The sequence below is a fragment of the Tachyglossus aculeatus genome, chromosome 8 (assembly GCF_015852505.1).
Source record: "Tachyglossus aculeatus isolate mTacAcu1 chromosome 8, mTacAcu1.pri, whole genome shotgun sequence".
Classification (NCBI taxonomy): domain Eukaryota; kingdom Metazoa; phylum Chordata; class Mammalia; order Monotremata; family Tachyglossidae; genus Tachyglossus; species Tachyglossus aculeatus.
The window spans coordinates 8,977,021-8,996,620 of NC_052073.1; the positions used below are offsets into that span (position 1 = coordinate 8,977,021).

General features: G+C 46.2%; 1 protein-coding gene across 10 annotated transcripts in view; it reads left to right on the forward strand.

The window, feature by feature from the left end:
- STAU1 (staufen double-stranded RNA binding protein 1) overlaps positions 1-19,600 on the forward strand; it is a 60,856-nt gene that overhangs the window by 36,925 nt on the left and 4,331 nt on the right. For 7 of the 10 annotated variants that reach the window (XM_038749902.1, XM_038749893.1, XM_038749894.1 and 4 more), the window contains 9 exons: positions 831-969; positions 5,249-5,414; positions 9,905-10,003; positions 12,465-12,695; positions 14,144-14,287; positions 15,042-15,188; positions 16,837-16,912; positions 17,647-17,966; positions 19,101-19,223. In XM_038749902.1, the coding sequence (XP_038605830.1) occupies positions 869-969; positions 5,249-5,414; positions 9,905-10,003; positions 12,465-12,695; positions 14,144-14,287; positions 15,042-15,188; positions 16,837-16,912; positions 17,647-17,966; positions 19,101-19,223 (1,407 nt within the window). In that variant the 5' untranslated portion in view covers positions 831-868. The remainder of the gene's footprint in view (positions 1-830; positions 970-5,248; positions 5,415-9,904; positions 10,004-12,464; positions 12,696-14,143; positions 14,288-15,041; positions 15,189-16,836; positions 16,913-17,646; positions 17,967-19,100; positions 19,224-19,600) is intronic. The other 3 variants (XM_038749897.1, XM_038749898.1, XM_038749900.1) reach the window with 3 other exon arrangements.

Here is a 19,600-nt window from a genome sequence, read left to right on the forward strand (position 1 = left end):
AAAAAATTGGTTGGGGTGGGAGTCAGACTTATCTGAGCTTTTAGAGTGAACCCAGGGACCTCTATGTATAGTAGGCTTTGTCTCTTGTTGCAGACCAGTCATTTGTACTTTCTGCACACCTGCCAAAAAGGCATTTTTAAGTGGAAATGTTGGTGTGTTTTGAAACTGAATGTTTGCCATTGTGTTCTACTGATGTGGATTTGGTGTTCCTCATCCTGATTAAAAAAAATGCAGTCTTGCATCTTGCTTGGCAAACCATGCCTTAAGACTTATAGCATTGACAATTAGCTTGTGAGGCCCCTCTTAGATTATGAACCCCCTGGGGGGACAGAGATGGGATCTAAATTTCCTTCCACCTCTGTATTCTCTCCCAGCAAGTAGTACGGAGCTCTGCACACGGCAAGCACTTAATAAATATGGTTATCACTACTAGGTGGTGGAAGTGTTTGTGTGTGTGTGTGTGTGTACACGCCTGTGCATGTGCGTTCACGCATGTGCCCCATAATAATGGGGACATAGCAACGAATTGCAAGTGGCCTTGTGCGACTTAAAGTATCTTGAATTGACAGGATGACACTGGTGCTTATTAGTGGTTAGCTGCCATTTCCAGTTCACTGGTACAGGAAATTCCCTTTTTATCGGGGGCCTGGAAATTACTGTGGATTGTTTGGTCACTAAGCTGCTTGGGGATTTTCCTGTGTTCTCTTGTCAAGATTTCAGCTTCAATCGGACCTCTGTGTAGGCTGCATTGGGCCCCCCAGATTGTGCAACTTGGTTTCTGATTGATCCGACTCCAGAGTATAACTGTTGGTGTTCCTTCTCCTTTGCAGACAGCGTAACCCCCACTGTGGAACTTAATGCACTTTGCATGAAACTTGGAAAAAAACCCATGTATAAGCCTATCGATCCGTACTCAAGGATGCAGTCCACCTACAACTACAATATGAGAGCAGGCGCTTACCCCCCAAGGTATGTGTCCTTTTGGCAGGTGCTTGATATTTGTAGTTGGTATCTCTGAAAGTCTTTATGTACAAGTTCAAGGTTTAATGTTTTGAGTTTGGATATGTGTGTGTGTGTGTGTGTGTGTGTGTGTGTGTGTTTCATTTTAAGAATGGGAAAGGATTAGCTTAAGAAAAGGGTACTGTATTCTCTTGGGTAAGTTTATTTTTGCCTTTCCCCACTGAGGAAAGTACAAGATCCATAGAAAAAAAGAAAGGCATGGATCTGAAATCCTGTGAGATTCGCTGTGGGGTCACGGGGTGATGGAGAAGAACAGTAAAGCACTAAAAATCTGCCCTTTCCTCTCCATCCAAACTGCTACCACATCAATCCAAGCACTTGTCCTAGCCTGCCTCAATTATTGCTTCAGCCTTCTTGCCGACCTCCCTGCCTTCTATTTCTCCCCGCTCCAGTCCATACCTCGCTATGCTTCCCGGATCATTTTTCTACAAAAACATTCATTCCACATTTTCCGTCTCCACAAACCTCCAGTGGTTGCCTAAAACATTCATTCCACATTTTCCCTCTCCACAAACCTCCAGTGGTTGCCTATCCAACCTCTGCATCAAATAGGAATGCCTTACCATTGGCTTTAAAAGCCTCAATCACCTTGCCCCCGCCTACCTTACCTCTCTGCCCTCTTACTGCACCCCAGCTGGCACACTTCGCTCCTCCAAAGCCAACCTACTCATTATACTTTGATCTCGTCTGTCTCACCACCGACCTCTCACCTACATCCTGCCTGTGGCCTGGAGCACCCTTCCTCTTCATAATCAATCAATCAATCGTATTTATTGAGCGCTCACTATGTGCAGAGCACTGTACTAAGCGCTTGGGAAGTACAAATTGGCATCACATAGAGACAGTCCCTACCCAACAGTGGGCTCACAGTCTAAAAGGGGGAGACTGTCTGTCATAGCTGACAGACAGTCACTCTCCCCACCTCCAAAGAAAGCCTTTCTGAAGGCACACCTCCTTCAAGAGGCCTTCCCTGACTGGCCCTCATTTCCACTTTTCCCACTCCCCTCTGTGTTGTCCTTTCACATTTGTCTGCACCCGTTACTCACCGCCCCTCCCCAAGGCCCACGCTGGAGGGATCATTGATCCCTGAGCTGGCATGATATTGGAGTGTAGCAGATCTGTCAATCCCAGATTGAGCCCCCTTTTTCCTCTCCACCTCCCCATCCCCCCCGCCCTACCTCCTTCCCCTCCCCACAGCACTTGTATGTATTTGTACAGATTTATTCCTCTATTTTACGTGTACATATTTACTATTCTATTTATTTTGTTAATGATGTGCATATAGCTTTAATTCCATTTGTTCTGATGATTTTGACACCTGTCTAGATGTTTTGTTTTGTTGTCTGTCTCCCCCCTTCTAGACTGTGAGCCCATTGTTGGGTAGGGACCGTCTGTATATGTTGCCGACTTGTACTTCCCATACGATTGAATGAATGAGTGAATATGTTGCCCAGCTTGTACTTCCCAAGCGCTTAGTACAGTGCTTTGTACACAGTAAGTGCTCAATAAATACGATTGAATGAATGACTCCCCCTCTAGTCTGTAAGCTTGTTGGGGGCAGAGAGCTTGTCTACCAACACTGTTAGATTGTAGATATAAAGTGGTTAGAGCACAGGTCTGTGAGTCAGAAGGTCATGGGTTCTAATCCTGGCTCTTCCACTTGTCTGCAGGGTGACCTTGGGCAAGTCACTTCACTTCTCTGTGCCTCACTTACCTCATCTGTAAAACGGGGATTGAGACTGTGAGCCCCATGTGGGACAGGGACTGGATTTGCTTGCTTCCACTCCAGCGCTTAGTAGAGTGCCTGGCACATAGAAAGCACTAAACAAATACTGTAATAATAATACTCTCCCAAGCGCTTAGAGTAGCACGTAGAAAGCACTAAACAAATGCTATAATAATAATAATACTCTCCCAAGCGCTTAGAGTAGGGCTCTGCACACAGTAAGCGCTCAAATAAGATTGATGGATAATGCTGAACAGCATGTATTCCAGAAAGGGGAAGGCATCTTGGTCTCTTGCTGGGCAGCACAGGACCAGTTAGAGCCCACCTCGGTGCTCTGAAAGTCACGGTGGGGAGGTGGCCCCAGGCAAGTGGAGCTCAAGGAAAGCCAGAGTGACTAGTAGTGGATATCGCAGTTTGGGAAGCCTGAGTGAAAGCGGGCTCTCAGCTGGTCAGCATTTCAGAATCCGCTCCAATTAACAACACTGATAGTTCCCTGCCGGGTGAGTCGCAGAGTTTCCACACTTGTGGCATGGTGAAAGCTTCTTGCCAAAGGCACCTTTGTAAAGGCTTACTCATATTCTTCTGTAGCAGTGTTCACGAGGCCAAAGATTTCCGAGCTCACATTTACTCTGGGGTAAACGGGAGCCACGTTTGTAAGACATCACGAACACCGAATATCTAATTTGTATTTATTCATCGTTTTAGAGTTTTAAAATCAGCGCCCTGTTCAAACACCTTCAGGGCGCAGGTGCAATCAAGCATTAATTGAAAGTAAAATAAGGGAAAAAACACCCATCAGCAATAGGAAAGCCCAGTAGAATACTCTGATAATAAAGAGGACATAGTAGGCCTGTGTCTAGGGAACAGCAAAATGCTACATCTGTGCTCCACCCTGAAACTCAAACTGAGGCCCTTTGGGACTACGGGAAGCAGTTGGCTTAGTGGAAAGAGCACGGGCTTGGGAGTCAGAGGTCATGGGTTCTAATCCAGACTCTGCCACTTGTCAGCCGTGTGACTTTGGGCAAGTCACTTAACTTCTCTGGGCTTCAGTTACCTTATCTGTAAAATGGGGATGAAGACTGTGAGCCCCATGTGGGACAACCTGATTACCTTGTATCAGTGCTTGGCCCATAGTAAGCACTTAACAAATACCATCATTATTATTATTATTTTCACTATAGCAGGCAGGGAGTTCTGGAGATAGGATCCCTGTCAGTGGGGCAATTACAGGGGTGCGAGGGACAGGAAGGACTCTTGAAACTCCTTTGGAGGAAATTCCTATCACACTGGCTCCTTGCTTGTCATGTGGTCTAGTGGATAGAGCCTGGGCCCGGGAGTCTGAAGGACTTGGGTTCTAATCCTCACTCCGCCACTTGTCTGCAGTGTGACCATGGGCAAGTCACTTCTCAGTTACCTCATCTGTAAAATTCATTCAGTCGTATTTACTGAGCGCTTGCGGTGGGCAGAGCACTGTACTAAGCACTTGGAAAGTACAGTTCAATGGGGATTAAGTCTGTGAGCTGTATGTGGGGCAAGAGTGGGTCCAACTCGTATACCTTGTATCTACTCCAGCACTTAATTCAGTGCCCTGAAGCCTGGCTGGGGTGAAACAAGCCTTTGTTCTTAGTGGGGCAGGGGTGAAATAAGCCCAAGTTTTTGGAGCTTGGAGAGTAGTAGAGAAACTCCTCAGCCTGACTCTGGGGCCCAGAGAGAGTCAGTCCTATCCTGATGGGGACGAGTTAAAGCCCCCCGTTGAGGCTTGGAGGCAAAACCAGAGTGTAGCAGCCATCCTGTGTTGTCATTGCAGCTTCGAGCCAAGCTAGCTGTGGCTGCCTGCCCTGCCAGAACAGCTGTGGGGTAGAGGTGGGGTGTGTGTCTGTGCGTGCATTCCATCTCCCCCCTCCTTCACTCCCTCCCAAAGTGCCATCTTAAGTTCAGGAGGAAGGATTGAGGAAGTTTTGCAAGATGGTTTCTCCCTATACTACTTTGGATCTAAATCATATAGGGCTTCACCTGTCTTCCTGTAATTTATTCAAAGGTCTGCCTCCCCCTGCTCCCTGAGGGCTGGGGTTTTGTAGAGTTATTCGATCGTATTTATTGAGCGCTTACTGTGGCCAGAACACTGTACTAAGCACTTGCCTTATTTCTGTTGTGCTCTCCCAAGCGCTGAGTTCAGTGCTGTGCACGCAGCAGATACTCACTAAATGCTACTGATGGATTAATTGAACAGACGTTAACCCATTTTTTTAGTCTCGAGTTAAACAACTTCTTAGAATCAAGTGATTTTAAAGGCACTCAATGAGTCCTAGATTGTGCAGGTTGTTTAAATGTGAACCGATTAATCAAATGAATTTACACAGAACAGTGCTCAGCACTTAGAACAGTGCTTTGCACATAGTAAGTGCTTAACAAATGCCATTATTGTTATTATTATTATGTACCGGGGAGTGACACATGCTAGCAACCTGAGAAATGTAACTTTCTCCCCTTCCCCAATTTCAGGTACTTTTATCCGTTTCCAGTTCCACCTATACTTTATCAAGTTGAGCTTTCCATCGGAGGCCAGCAGTTCAATGGGAAAGGAAGGACACGACAGGCTGCCAAGCATGACGCGGCTGCTAAAGCACTGAAAATCTTGCAGAATGAGCCCCTGCCCGAGAAACCAGAGGTAAGCTTAGCCCGGAGAACAAGGAGAGGGCTGCCTGAAGTTTTCTCATTTTGAACCCACATTATGTGTCCCCCTGCATGGAAACCTCTGGAGCCCTGTTCCTCTCGCTTTGTTTCTTTGGCCTTTTTCTGTTGTTAGGGAGTGCCCAGTCCCAAAGCTCCAGCCCTCGCTTTAGAGTACAATTAAGTGACCTAATAGGTTCCAGTGACAATGGTACAAGCAGATTATGTGGCTCGACTGAGGACCAAAGAATAGAAGCTGACAAGCTTTTGTGTAGTAGTAAAGATTATGTCGACCCATCAGATCCTCCTGCCATTTAAGTTCTCCTGACGTTTTGGACCTCTTCCGAGGGTACTAGCCAGCCACTCCTTGAAATGTTTTTTGGTGAAGGAGAACTGCTTCAGCTCCTGTACTGGCATGCGGTATCAGTGTTTGCCTGGCACTAAGATGCCCGGTTGAACCCGCTCGGATGGTGCAGCAGATGGCCTTCAAGTGGCTAGCAGCATTGTTCCCAAGACCTAAACGAGACCCATCTGTGGCTTTTCTCCTTTGAAGGGGGCTGGGGTAGGGGAAGGAGGAAGGGCTCTCGTGCTGTTGGAGAGCACAGGTTTCTAGAGGGGGACATCTGCCCCAACTTCCCCAGTCCTGCCTGTTTCGAGCCAGAATCGCAGAGCGGTGCTCAGCCTAAATGGAAACCTGGAACCCTAACCCGAAATTGATTCTGATAGTGTGTTCTTCTTGGAAAAAATCAAAAAATCACAGTCTGAAAAGTACCTAGAAAAGACACAGGTGCTTCACCTTTTGTTTAGCTTGAAGAGCACTCGCTAAGACCCCTCTCTCTCCGTGTGTGTGTTTGCCGGGCTATTGTTTCGAGAGCAGGCCCGGCCTGTGTTTTTGTTCCTGTGCTGGGGGAAGTGGGGTGAGATGTGTTGGTTCCAAGGTGACAGCCTGGGCCAGACACTGTCTCCGGTCCCCAGGCTCTCACCACCAGCCGTCCTCCAGTGCCTGAGCTCTGGTACTTGATGTCCCCCGATCTGCCGTGGCCGCTCAGGGAGAGGAAGGAGGCTTCCAGGAGAAGGACAGGCAGGACTGTGAGAAGGACCTAAAACCGACGGTAGGAACAGTGCCGGGGCCTGCAGCAGCCGGTCCAGAGATTACTACCAATGCCTGGCCTAGAGGAAACCAGAGCTCGCAGCGTTGGTCTGCCTGAAATTGAAGATTTTTGAGGGGTAGAAATGTTGCTACAACGTCATTCTATTTTCCGACATAACTTCTCACCAAAGAAACAAACCGGCCTCCATTTTAGTGAGGCTAGGACAAAAGAGATGGACTGAAACTGCAGCCTGGGGTATTTAGATTAAATGGAAGGACTTTATCTCAGTGTTGGAATAGTAATATTAAAAATAACGAAAAAAGCTATTTGTTGAGTACTTTATGTGCCAAGCCCTGTACTCAGAGCTGGGTTAGGTTCCCAAGGAAGACTGTGGAATCTCTCCTCTCAGGAGAACGTTCATTTGTCTGGGCTGATCGAGGTCCATTTAAACTTGGAAGTTGGGCAATAGATTAGATAATAAAAATGTCTTGAATTTAATAGCACACTTTTAGTTTTCTAAAACACTTTGTCACTACCTCATTTTGTTGTAGCAAGGTATCCTCATTTTTCAGGTGAGAAAACTGAGGCCCCAGAGAGGTTAAATGACTTACCCAAGGTCACCCAGCTGGGCCAGGGGTCTTCCAACTCTTATATTGCTGCTTTTTCCATTTACTCTTCTGTCCCGCCTCAAGGCCCCTTCAATCCCATGGACAGTAGCGGAGTGTTTTAAGCTGAACTTGGCTTAGCAGAAAAATGGGAGATTTTTTTGGGTTACTGTGAATGGTGCTGAGGAAGGGAAAGAGATTTTCCTGGCATATGAATCATCTAAGAGGGAGGGAGTGCAGGTATTTTACCCTCTTTTACAGATGAGGGAACCGAGACCCAGAGAGGTTAATTGACTTGCCCACGGTCACTTGGGCTAGTGGCAGAATCGAGACCAGGAGCTGGGTCTTCCAATTCCCAGCCGCATCCTCTTTCCACTAAGATTTGTGTTAGCCAAACTTTCCGTCTGAAAACGTGCAGATTTTAAATGGATTTCCTCTCGTTAGTTCTCTTTAACTCTGCACCTTCTCGAGCTCCTTGCTCTTCAAAGTAGAGTCTGGACTTTAATTCGAAGTGTCACAGAGACTAGCCTTGAGCCTGTGCAGCTAAAGTTTTGCCAGTCGATAGCTTGCTTTGATCGGCATCTTGTTCCACCTAAAGCATTTTGCTGGGGAGTGGGTATGAAAACCGCTGTATGAGGTAAGTGTAGCCAGATCGCGTGATTTTACTTTGATTAACCCCATAGAAGAGGAGGGATGGGGGGAAATTGGAGGAGTTCTTTCCAAAGAAAAGGCTGTGAGCGAAGAGTGGTATTTATTAATTTCTTAAATTGGAGCATCGGGGGGTCGGGAGAGGGAGGGGAGGACTAATCTGGGATGTAAGGCTCAAGAAAGACTAAGAAGAAGGGAGATTAGTAGCTCATACTGGGTAATAATATCAGAGCTAAGTCACAACGCCTTTCCTCTACTGTCACTCCACAAACTCGACCGGTACCTAGAGCTCCCTGCAGCCACTGTAAAGGCTCAGCTGTTTCTGGGGAGGAACATGACAGTTGTTTAACAGCCCTTCCGTAGTGCTCGTTTAGGACAGAAACTGAAGAAGAATCCCCCGTTTCCAAGAAACTGCCAGGGGATCTCGGTAAAATCAATTGTTAACATTTGGCCGGGGCCCGAGATGTTCCCAGCCTGTCACTTTCACATGGGGTGTGTTAATAGCCGCAGTTTGTCCGGCCCGTAATTGTGTTCATTTCCCTAAACCAGGGCTTCTGTTCCTGCAGCTGATGCTCCATCCCTTACCTGGGACAGACCTGCAGCGATGAAGGGTGAAATTAGAGCCAGATTGGAGGCTTGAGGTTTAAGGTGGAGAATTATCCGTGGCTATGGATCTTTTCCATTAGAGTGAAGTGTCTTACAAGGGAAATAGGCAGTGATGGCCCGGGGATGATAGAGGATGGCAGGGAGGGGAAGAGACATAGGAAAGGAAGGAGCTTAAGGCTGGCAGTCCTGAATCCATTTCCGCCCGTACTGTGCTGTAGCCTTCCTTTCCCCACCCCGCTCCCCCATTCCCTCTCTCCAGGGTCCGATGGAAGCCAAGGATGGGACACTGACTACCTCTGGGCCCCTGGACTGACTGCGGTCTAGGGGAATCCAGCTGGGGTGGCCCAATTTTACTACCATGGCCTTAATAATTAATAATAATTAATAATAATTATAATAATGATCATTTGTTAAAGCACTTACTACGTGCCAGGCACTGTACTAAGCCCTGGGGTGGATACAAGCAAATCGGGTTGGACACAGTCCCAATCCCCATTTTGCAGATGAGGTAACGGGGGCACAGAGAAGCTAAGCGACTTGCCCAAGGTCACACAGTAGACAAGCAGTGGAGCCGGGATTAGAACCCACGACCTTCTGACTCCCAAGCCCGGGCTCTATCCGCCATGCCATGCTGCTTCTCACTGTGCCTGGGCTTGCTTAGCAGCAGTCAGCAACCAGATGGCTAGATTTACGAGACTGCAGCTTCCTGGCAACCTGCTCCCGGTAGCTTGCCCAGAAGCTGGAGGTGCATCAGGCCCAGATCTGGCAGTTCTTCTATCATTCATTCCTCTTCTTTCTCCTTGTCTCTCCCCCCTTGTACACACTTTCCCTCGGCTTGTGTTGGTTCCCTAAGGCAGGGTTAGGCTTGGAGCCGCAACAGGCTGGATGCCCATCCCTACCTCTGCCTTCCTCTGCTCCCAGAGGAACCGCTTATGAGGCAGAAGGGTGGGACAAGAGAGGATTCAAAACTAGTGTCCTCCATCAGGGGCCAATTGAGCCCGTTTTGCCATGGGAAGCGGAAAAGGTTTTCGTCATCCCCGTTGTGTTTCAGTCTCATTCCAAGTTCTTTGTGACGATCCTTTAAGACATCCTATCAACACGCTGAAAGGACCGCATCAGTGGTTCTGTTTCTCGGATCCCAAACATTCCAGCATAGATCATTTGTCAGCCCAGCGAAATATCAGTTCCAGTTGGGTGCAGAGTTGTGCCCTGTTTTGGAGAAACTTCCCCTCAAGAAGAGAATCCTTTGGTGAAAACTGAGCTTAGGAAGTTTTTTAGGATCTTTCTCTCCCCTCCTCTTCCCTTTGAGCGGGGGTTTACGAGCATCGAAAACAGAAGAGGGCATCCACCGGTTTTGACCGGACCAGAAGTGAAGTGAGGCTAGGTAGGAGTGAAAACCCGACCAAGGTGAGGAGAGGAAGAGTCACAGACCAGTGCCTTAAGGTTGTTGAGATTGTACATTCTGCCAGAGATGCATTCTACGCTTGAGTGAATTCGTATGGATTTTTTCACCCAGCACCTTATTAAATTTCTCTTAGGTGAATGGAAGAGTACCAGATGATGAAAATCTCAATAAATCAGAAATAAGCCAAGTGTTTGAAATTGCACTTAAACGGAACATGCCTGTGAACTTTGAGGTAAACTGATTTTACAAGCACAAGAGATGTTTGCTGTAGACGAGTACACTAGAGGAATTGGGATGATATCTCTTAAGAGGAAATGGTCTTTGGGGACTCCAGGTGGAACTTTCACAGTTACACTCCGCAGCTGGTCCTGTTCTTTGTTTTGTCCCTTCGAGGGGATTATTACCAGAGAGTCATTTTGGAACCTCTTTATAAAGGACACTCATCTTCCCACAATATAGCCTCCTCTGCCTAACTTTGTAGTTTGTAGATTCTCCAGGCCAGACTGAGAAATTTTATATGGTATGTAGAATTCTCATCAAATACCAATATAAACATGGAACAAATAGCGTTTTTATATTCAGTTGGGCTCGATAAGTAGGCTGGGTTTGGCATTATCTGGGGCCGGCCCTGTAGATTCTACGAAGCTTTTGAAAACGGAGTCCCATCTTAAAATGGAAAATGACACACACATACGAACTACTCAGAATTCAAGAGTTTTGAAAATTTGAGTTGGGGAAGTCCAGAATATTTTAGTTTTCACTCAAGTGAGCCATTACAAATATAGTTGTTGGGTTGTTTTTTTTTTAATTGACTGGCTGTCCATACTTTAAAAGTGTTGCCTACAAAAATTTGGCCACCAGTTTTTTTGAAAAACTCAACTTAGTGTAAGTCTTTGGGAAGTCTATCAGGCAGATTGGTCCTCTTTCAAGACTGAAAACGGACTCTCTGGCCTCTGAAGAGCTTTGCTTTTTGAAGGCAGACCTATTGTGGAATCTTGGGCAAAATATAGTGTAATGAGGATCTCTGCTTGAATCGAATGCCTCCGGTAAAAGGAAAATTGAGAACTGGATTCTTAATAGTTAAAAAAATTCATCATTTTGGTCCTCCTCATTTTTTCTTGTAGTTGAATTTCCCCCAGATATTGGAATTTGTTATCACAAGAACAATGTGTGAAATTTTTTGTAAAGAAAGTGAAAATTCCCGCATTTATTGGCAGTCAGAAGCAGACCTACGTGTCCCTTCCCATCTGCAACTCCAGATTCTGAGTGAGGATGGGCCAATAATGCCCCGGTGCAGGTCTGTGGCAGCTGGTCCTAGACAGTGATACTTTTTGTAAAACTTTGGAATTTTTGTTGAAGTTCATTCCGTGAGAATTTCACTTCGGCATTTCCAAGTTGGGAATTGATACTGTGTAGTTGGATAACCTCTTTATAAGCATATCTTGGTTTGCGGTTCCATTAATTACGCTGGGTACGTTTTTGCAGTTATAGGAGCTCCCTCTGGTGCTTAATCTATCTTTAAAATTATCTAGCAAACTTTCTGCTGCTTAGTACAGTGCATGACACCCAATGGGTTATTCAGTTAACGCCGCTATTACTACTGCTGCATTAGTTCAAGCGCTCTAATCATGCATCTTTTAAAAATCACAGTGTGGTACATCGCAGTGAGACAACATGAGAAAAACAAGTCTTTATTGCTTGTTTTTCTAAACAGATTCATTTTTGACCCCAGGACACACAGCGCAATAAGTCTAGGCCCCCGTCTTTCGGTAGAGAAGAGTAGAGCTAGCTACGGAACAGGGCGATGTCTTTAGGAAAGTCCCAACCATGCTGTATAAAACAAGAAGACCTTTCAGTTAACTTTTGACTAAGACTTTTTAATCAGTCACCGTTGATTGACTTTTGAGGATTGGGCACCAATCGCACAGCTGACTTTTCTCTCCCACGCTTCCTTCTCTCTGTGTTTTGTTTCCTTCTGTCTTTTAATGATATTTGGGCTGGACCGCATAGCGCACGTGCAGGAGAAGCAGCCTGGCATAGAGGTTAGAGCACAGGCCTGGGAATCAGAAAGACCTGGGTTCTAATCCCGGCTCCGCCACTTGTCTGCTGCGTGACCTTGGGCAAGTCCCTTCACTTCTCTGGGCCTCAGTTGCCTCATCTGTAAAGTGGGGATTACTAATGTGGGATATGGACTGCGTTGGACTATGTCCAACCTGATTAGCTTGTAGCTGCTCCAACGCTTAGAACAGTGCCTGGCCCACAATAAGAGCTTAACAAATACCATTTTTTAAAAAATGGAAAAAATGAATAAATGTGCTCTCATGGGTTTCAACCGATGTTTCCTTAGGCCAGCAGAAGCGGCTTGCTTTTATTTGCCAGGCAAAAGTCGGTCAGGCAGAAGTCTAGCGCGTGTGACAGTTAAAAGCGTAGGGAGCATTCCCAGTTGGAGGAAGTTAAACCCTCTGGTCATCCTAGATGGGGAGTCGTAGATTGCTTTCCTGCAGCACCCTAAGCTACAGAGCCCTTGGAAATTCTTCTCGGAGCTCTGTAGGGGCAAGTATTTCTCATCCAAATGTTGGCCTCGTGATCAGGGTCTCCCCTCCCAACCCCACCTCATATTTCATGTGAGTAATGTTTGTTATAACCAATGTGGCCTACCATTTTTAATAAGTGTTTATCACGCTTTCACTCAGTTTTTCCCTCTGAAACAGGTGACCAAGGAGAACGGCCCTCCCCACATGAAGAGTTTTTTGACAAAGGTGTCAGTCGGGGAGTTTACGGGTGAAGGTGAAGGAAAGAGCAAGAAGATTTCCAAGAAAAATGCTGCTATAGCTGTCCTAGAGGAACTGAAGAAACTACCCCCGCTTCCTACAGTGGAGAAGATGAAACCACGAATCAAAAAGAAAACAAAATCAATAGTGAAGGTGGGAAGGCTTCCTGAAGTTAAAGTAGTCAAACGTTGATTACTGAAAGGAACACTGTTTTCATTCATTCAATCATATTTATGGAGCGCTTACTGTGTGCAGAGCACTGTACTAAGCACTTTCAGAAAGGCACTATCTGAAGCAGGATAACCCCATTTTACCTTTTTTTTTTTAAAAAAAAAAAGTCTTTCATTCCATCTCTGCCAAATTTGCAAAACGTAGCTTTTGTTTCATACATGGAACAAAATGAATGTCAGTCTTGCCACTGAAGTTTTCCCTGGCACTGATCATGGTGCTTTGACCTCATTAGTGAAGGTCTACAAACAAGGAAGTGAACAGCTCCGACACGTTCAAGATCCACTCCCGGCCAAATAGAAAAAAATATGATCGCATTAATTACACGATTTTACCCCCTTAGCTACTTGAGGCCTGTTTTTAAGCTTTCTGATAGGGAAATTCCAGAGTAGGATAAAACTGAAACTATTTGGGATCTGCCTGGCAAGCCGTTATGAGTTTTCTCTTCAGGATCGATAGGCGCATTCCCCCTGCTGTTTTTTGGATTGGGTGAGGCTAGTTAGCAATCTGAGATCCAGATATGCACGATGTGATCACTAGACTGTAGGTTCCTTGAGGGCAGCAATTATGTCTACCTACTCTTGGGTTGTACTCCCCCAAGTGTTTAGTACAGTGGTCTGGCACAGAGTGGACGCTAATCAAAACAGCATCGATTCATTGACCTGGAATCAAGCATCTCGAGGTTTCTAAATAGTGGAAGTTTGGTGAGTATAGTTCTGAACCATGTAACTGGGTGAAGAGCCACATCAATGAAACTTTCAGAGCTGAAGTCCTTTCTTGATTGCTCTGACTTTGGCTGTCCTGGGTTCGTACAGGACTCCCTAGGGTCCTAGCTGAGAATTGTGGCAAAACAGAGTTCAGCTGCCTCTTATTTGAAACTTTTGTAGAAATGGCCATATAGTCGTCCATCTCATATCCAGATTCTTGGCTTTTTTATTGATAACTGCTAAATTTAAGCCCACTACCCCTGTATTATCAATCAGTGGTATTTATTGAGTGCTTACTACATGCAGAACACTGATTGGGAAAGTACAGTGCAGCAGAATGAGCAGACTCATTCCCCATTCATACCAAGTTTACAGTTTACGGTGACCGATGGGAGCCAATAAAATATTGAACATTTAGCTTTCCTTTCGTACCAGGTGAGACTTGAAAAAATGTTACCTAATTTTAGTTTGAAGAGAAGAGAAACTTAAAATTCAACATTTCATGGCAATTACAGAGATTCACAAAGCATCCTCCGCCCTTTAAAAAAAAATTGTAATAAAAAATGTAAATCAAAGATGAACTTTAATCGTTTTCTGCAGCCTCCTGATTTTGGAATGACGTGATTGATCAGCACACTTTTCCAACTTTGATTTTTTTCCTTCTAGCTCCCGACCAGCCCGGAATACGGCCAGGGAATGAACCCCATCAGCAGACTCGCTCAGATTCAGCAGGCCAAAAAAGAGAGGGAGCCCGAGTACCTGCTTGTCACGGAGCGCGGCCTTCCCCGGCGCAGGGAGTTTGTGATGCAGGTGGGTCGAGGGGTGCTTCCGTTCGACCTTGCTGCCTGTGGGGAGGCCATCTTCATCCTTAAAGGAAAGGGCGAGAGGCAACGTGAACAAAAGGGACCCATTTTTCGATGGGCCCCCGAAAATCATTCCGTGTTGGAAGTTAACTTTGAACGGAGATGGGACACGTTCTGCTTGGAAGTTGTTTACCTCTTTGCCATCAAACTCAGTGTCTTCCCGCCCCTCACTCGCTTTCTCTCGCTCACACTCTCTCTGCTCAGGCACAGCAAGGGGGGAAAGCGATGGCTTTTGGTTTAGGTAGCCCCAAGTTCCTCCACACCCTCCTCTCCAGGTCATCAATTGCGTATTCCTCCGTCTGCAGGCCTGATGTGTTGTTCAGAGGAGCAGCCTAGTGGATAGAGCACGGGCCGGGAGTCAGAAGGATCTGGGTTCTAATCCCTGCTCCGCCACTTGTCTCTTGTGTGACCTTGGGCAAGTCCCTTCGCCTTTTTGTGCCTCAGTTATCTCACCTGTAAAATGGGGATTTTGTTTTATAAGCCCCATTTGGACACGGACTGTGTCCAACCTGATTAGCTTCTAGTGACCCCCGTGTTTAATAGAGTGTCTGGCTCATAGTGACCACTTAATAAATATCTTAAAAAAATAGCTTAGTATTTCCCAAGCCAGCTCCAGCCCTTTGCCGATTGATTCTGTTGTCATGATTTATATGCAGCCCTTACTCCATGGCTTGATTTATTATTTATTTTTCTTTTTCCAGGTGAAAATTGGCGTCCACACCACGGAGGGGGCGGGCACTAATAAGAAGGTGGCTAAGCGCAATGCAGCTGAAAACATGTTGGAGCTTTTAGGCTTCAAGGTGCCCCAGCCTCAACCTCCTAAACCAGCACTAAAAACAGAGGAAAAGGTAGCCATGACTGTATTACTTTCCTATAATTAAAAGTTGAAAATAGCTTCACCCCAATTCCAAGAAAGCTGTTGTTTCTACGGGCTGGCTTCAATCAGACTGTAAACCAAGCTATAGAGTCTGAACATTGAAGGAGAGCCAAGTGGGGTCTTGATTGGGAAAACGATCTCAGTGTTGCCAGAGTCAGGATTCTTTGGTTTCTTAGCTCCATGAAGGCATGGAACGATTCCATTTAGAAGTCAGATGTGAGCCATAGGTAATTTGATTTGGAATCCGTGGTGTGATTTAGTTTTGTACGACAGAACCAGCAATACCGAAGCCTGAGTTAGTTATGGAGCTGTGCTTGAGTCACCAAATCAGATATGAATTCAGAGTTGAATTGGTTTTTTTATTTCAAGGCAACTTTTACTGGTGTCCAGAAACATCAGGTGGCGGCGGGGCAAGTTGAGGGGTGGGGGGGAATCAAGTCATTGTTTGAATGGCTAAACTGACCAGCGGTAGCCCCAGAGATGGTCTCTAAAATCTTTTCTCCTTTCACATAAATTGTTGAAATGTTTGGTTATTCTGAACTTGAAAATGGTATGACTGATGCCCTCATTCTGCTTTATAGACCTGCTCTTAGAGCTGTCATAAACACCTGAGCCCATGGAGCCCTAAGTTGTCACCGAAGTTTTAACATAGATGCTGGGTCTTCACTTCTAAAATTAGTGCATCCAAATGTGCCCTTTTTAATCTTTTAGCAATGGGTCTAGGATCTCGGTCATTTACTCTCAGGTGTGGACTTTCCCCCTACATTGTCACCGAAGTTTTAACATAGATGCTGGGTCTTCACTTCTAAAATTAGTGCATCCAAATGTGCCCTTTTTAATCTTTTAGCAGCGTGTCTAGGATCTCTCAGTCATTTACTCTCAGGTGTGGACTTCCCCCCTACATGCACACTTGGCTAACCTTGAATTTGTGTCCTTGACTGTTCCTTTCTCTGAGGTATATTTTGTTCAACAACTACACCCTGTCTGTTTATCACCTCCCTTGAGTTGGTAATGTTGATCTCCTTAAACCCTGGTTTACACTTCAGCCTCTTAAATCCAGCTTAAAAGTGTTCCGTAGACTTACCTTGGTTCTGTATTAACTAGTTATCTTTTGGCCTATCAAATCCAAGATTTCTGCCCGCAAAGTCTTTTGCCACAGGGGGGTCGGCCTCCAGAGGTTAATTTGTTCTGCTTGAGGTGGGGAATGCATTTCTGCCAGGGGAAAAAGTCAGAGTTTTTCAACACGGGCATTTTAGAGAACAGGATTCAGCTTTTTATTGCGATTGGTGACTTAAAAGTCACCTTCCCTTCCCTTCCTTTCCTTCCTTTCCTTCCCTTCCCCACAGCACCTGTATATATGTATATATGGTTGTACATATTTATTACTCTATTTATTTATTTATTTATTTATTTTGCTTGTACATGTCTATCCTATTTATTTTATTGTGTTGGTATGTTTGGTTCTGTTCTCTGTCTCCCCCTTTTAGACTGTGAGCCCACTGTTGGGTAGGGACTGTCTCTATGTGTTGCCAATTTGTACAGTGCTCTGCACATAGTAAGCGCTCAATAAATACGATTGATTGATTAAAAGAGAAACAATATTGGTTTGTGTTTTTAAGACACCAGTAAAGAAACCGGGTGACGGAAGAAAAGTAACCTTTTTCGAACCAGGCTGTGGTGATGAAAATGTGACTAGTAAGTGACTGTTTTGGCATTTTGCTCTGGAATGTGTCTTATCTCCTCGTGTGCTGTTTTGTGCATTGAGTCTAGATTAAATACACCCACCTAAGCCTCTTGTGCTCTCCTTCAAGGCTGCCTCCTCCCTCCCTCCCTGCCTGCATCTCTTATCTCCACCCAGTGTTTCAATTGTTTCCTCATCCCCTTCTTCCTTCCTGCCTCTCTTTCTTTCTCCTCCTCTCTCCTGTGTTTCTTCTTTTGTGCTCCCTCATTGAATTTTGAATTGCTGCCCCCTACCCCTTCAGCAACCTGCTTGCCCTTCAGATTCCTCCTTAGCATTCATCTTTCTTGGCATCTTCCCTAAGGTTCAACATAATACCCTCACCACTCCCGTCCTCCTCCCCAGCCCCCCGCCAGTCGGAGTAGGATGAAATGTTCATCGACGCCCTAATGATCCCATCCATCTGCCTCTCTCCGGCTTCTGCCACGCTCCGGCGTTCGGGATTGTTGGAGCTCACGGGGCGGTAGCCCTGTCTGATTCCCCTGATTGCGCGTGACTGTACTGTGGGAGCCCAGCAGATACGCATCAATATAAAGTTGGTTTTGTGTGTGCATCCGTTCATTTAACGTGCCAGGCAATAGGAGAGCGTGTTGCCCTTGACTAGGTCGGAAGCCTAAACAGAGTGTGTATTTTAGTTGCTTTCTTTTGCCTCTCTCTTTCCCTCTCTCTCCCCCGCCCCCCCCCGCCCCAGATAATAAAGATGACGAATTTAGAATGCCTTATCTCAGCCATCAGCAGCTTCCTGCTGGAATTCTTCCCATGGTGCCCGAGGTTGCCCAGGCCGTAGGAGCCAGTCAAGGACATCACACCAAAGAGTTCAGCAGGGTGGCCCCCAACCCGGCCAAGGCCACGGTAACGGCCATGATCGCCCGCGAGTTGTTGTACGGGGGGACCTCCCCCACCGCCGAGACCATTTTAAAGAACAACAACCCCTCGGCCCACGCGCCTCACGGGCCCCTCACTAGACCTTCTGAGCAGCTGGACTATCTCTCCAACGTCCAGGGAATCCAGGTAATTGTTCCGCCGGTCATTCATTCGTTCAGTCGTATTTTGTGAGCGCTTGCAGAGCACTGTATTAAGCACTTGGTAGAGTATAATATAACAACGTGACAGATGCATTCCCTGCCACAGTGAGCTTACAGTCTAGAGGTGTAGACAGACATGAATATAAACAAATACATTACAGATATGGACATAAGTGCTGGGGGGGTGAATAAAGAGAGCAATTTGGGTGACACAGAAGGGAGTGGGAGAAGAGGAAAGGAGGGCTTGACTAGGGAAGGCCTCTTGGCAGTGACCTATGGTCCTGGCCCCTTTAGATCTCCCGAACACCCTTGTCCCGGGATCAGATAGGCATCAGGAGGCCCTAGTTGTTCTGCCCCTGGGATGATTTGGTGTCGGACTGTGGTGGGGTGGCTATTACATGAAGGCTTAAACCCATTACAGGATCGGTGTCTTCATTTAGACCTTGTTCTTGGTATGTGGAGAGGAGACATTGGAGAAAACGTCCCCTAACCTGGCACGGTTGGGAAGAGGGACACCCCCCTCTAGACTGTGACCTCTTTCTAGGCAGCGAATGTGTCTCCCAACTCGGTTACATTGTCCTCTCCCAAGCGCTTAGTAGAGTGTTCCGCCCACAGTAAGGGCTCACTAAATATGATTGATTTTTATCACACCAACAAATAAGTAGCATAAAGCCTATGGCCTTATATGTTCTTAAAAGCTGTTCTTCAAAAAGAGCCTATCAGTCAGCGAACGTGAGTTTGAGAGCGCACAGCCCCCAGCTGTTTTGATCTTTGGCCGTGACTGTATTCCTCGCTTCCTGTTAGCTGGAGGAGTTTAATAAGCCCTGTGATGACGAGACCTGGGACCGGCGACAGCAGAGTTTCTAAGTACCTTGGCATCCTTCCCAGTCAGTGTGCCCGGGGGCTGTTGCCAGTAGGGAGAGAGAGGTGGTTATCCCCAGGTGTTTGGCTCTGTATTCTCACTGGCTCTGACCCAGTTAGTCCTGACCCCAAGCCAGAGCAATTCAAACCTGAGGCAGTGGCTCCCTCGGTTAAAGAGCGTGGCCACTTCACACCTTACATTTTCCAGGTTTTCTTGAGATGACAGGTTTTTGTTTGGTTTTTCTCCTGCTGTCCCCAGGTCGAGTACAAAGATTTCCCCAAAAACAACAAGAACGAGTTTGTGTCTCTTATAAATTGTTCCTCTCAGCCACCTCTGATCAGCCACGGAATTGGAAAGGATGTGGAATCCTGCCATGATATGGTACGAAAATACTTGACTGGCCTGCGTGTAGAAATAGTAATTGTGGTATTTGTTAAGCACTTACTATGTGTCAGGCACTGTTGTGAACACGGGGGTAGGTACAAGTTTTATCAGTTTCTGTCCCGCACAGGGCTCAGGGTCCAAGAAGGAAGGAGAACACTTTATTTATTCATTTATTTTTAATGGGATTTGTTAATAATAATAATAATGGTGATAATGATGATCATGATGGCACTTGTTAAGCGCTTACTATGTGCCAAGCACTGTTCTAAGCGCTGGGGAGGAAACAAGGTGATCAGGTTATCCCACGTGGGGCTCACAGTCTTAATCCCCAATTTGCACATGAGGTAACTGAGGCACAGAGAAGTTAAGTGACT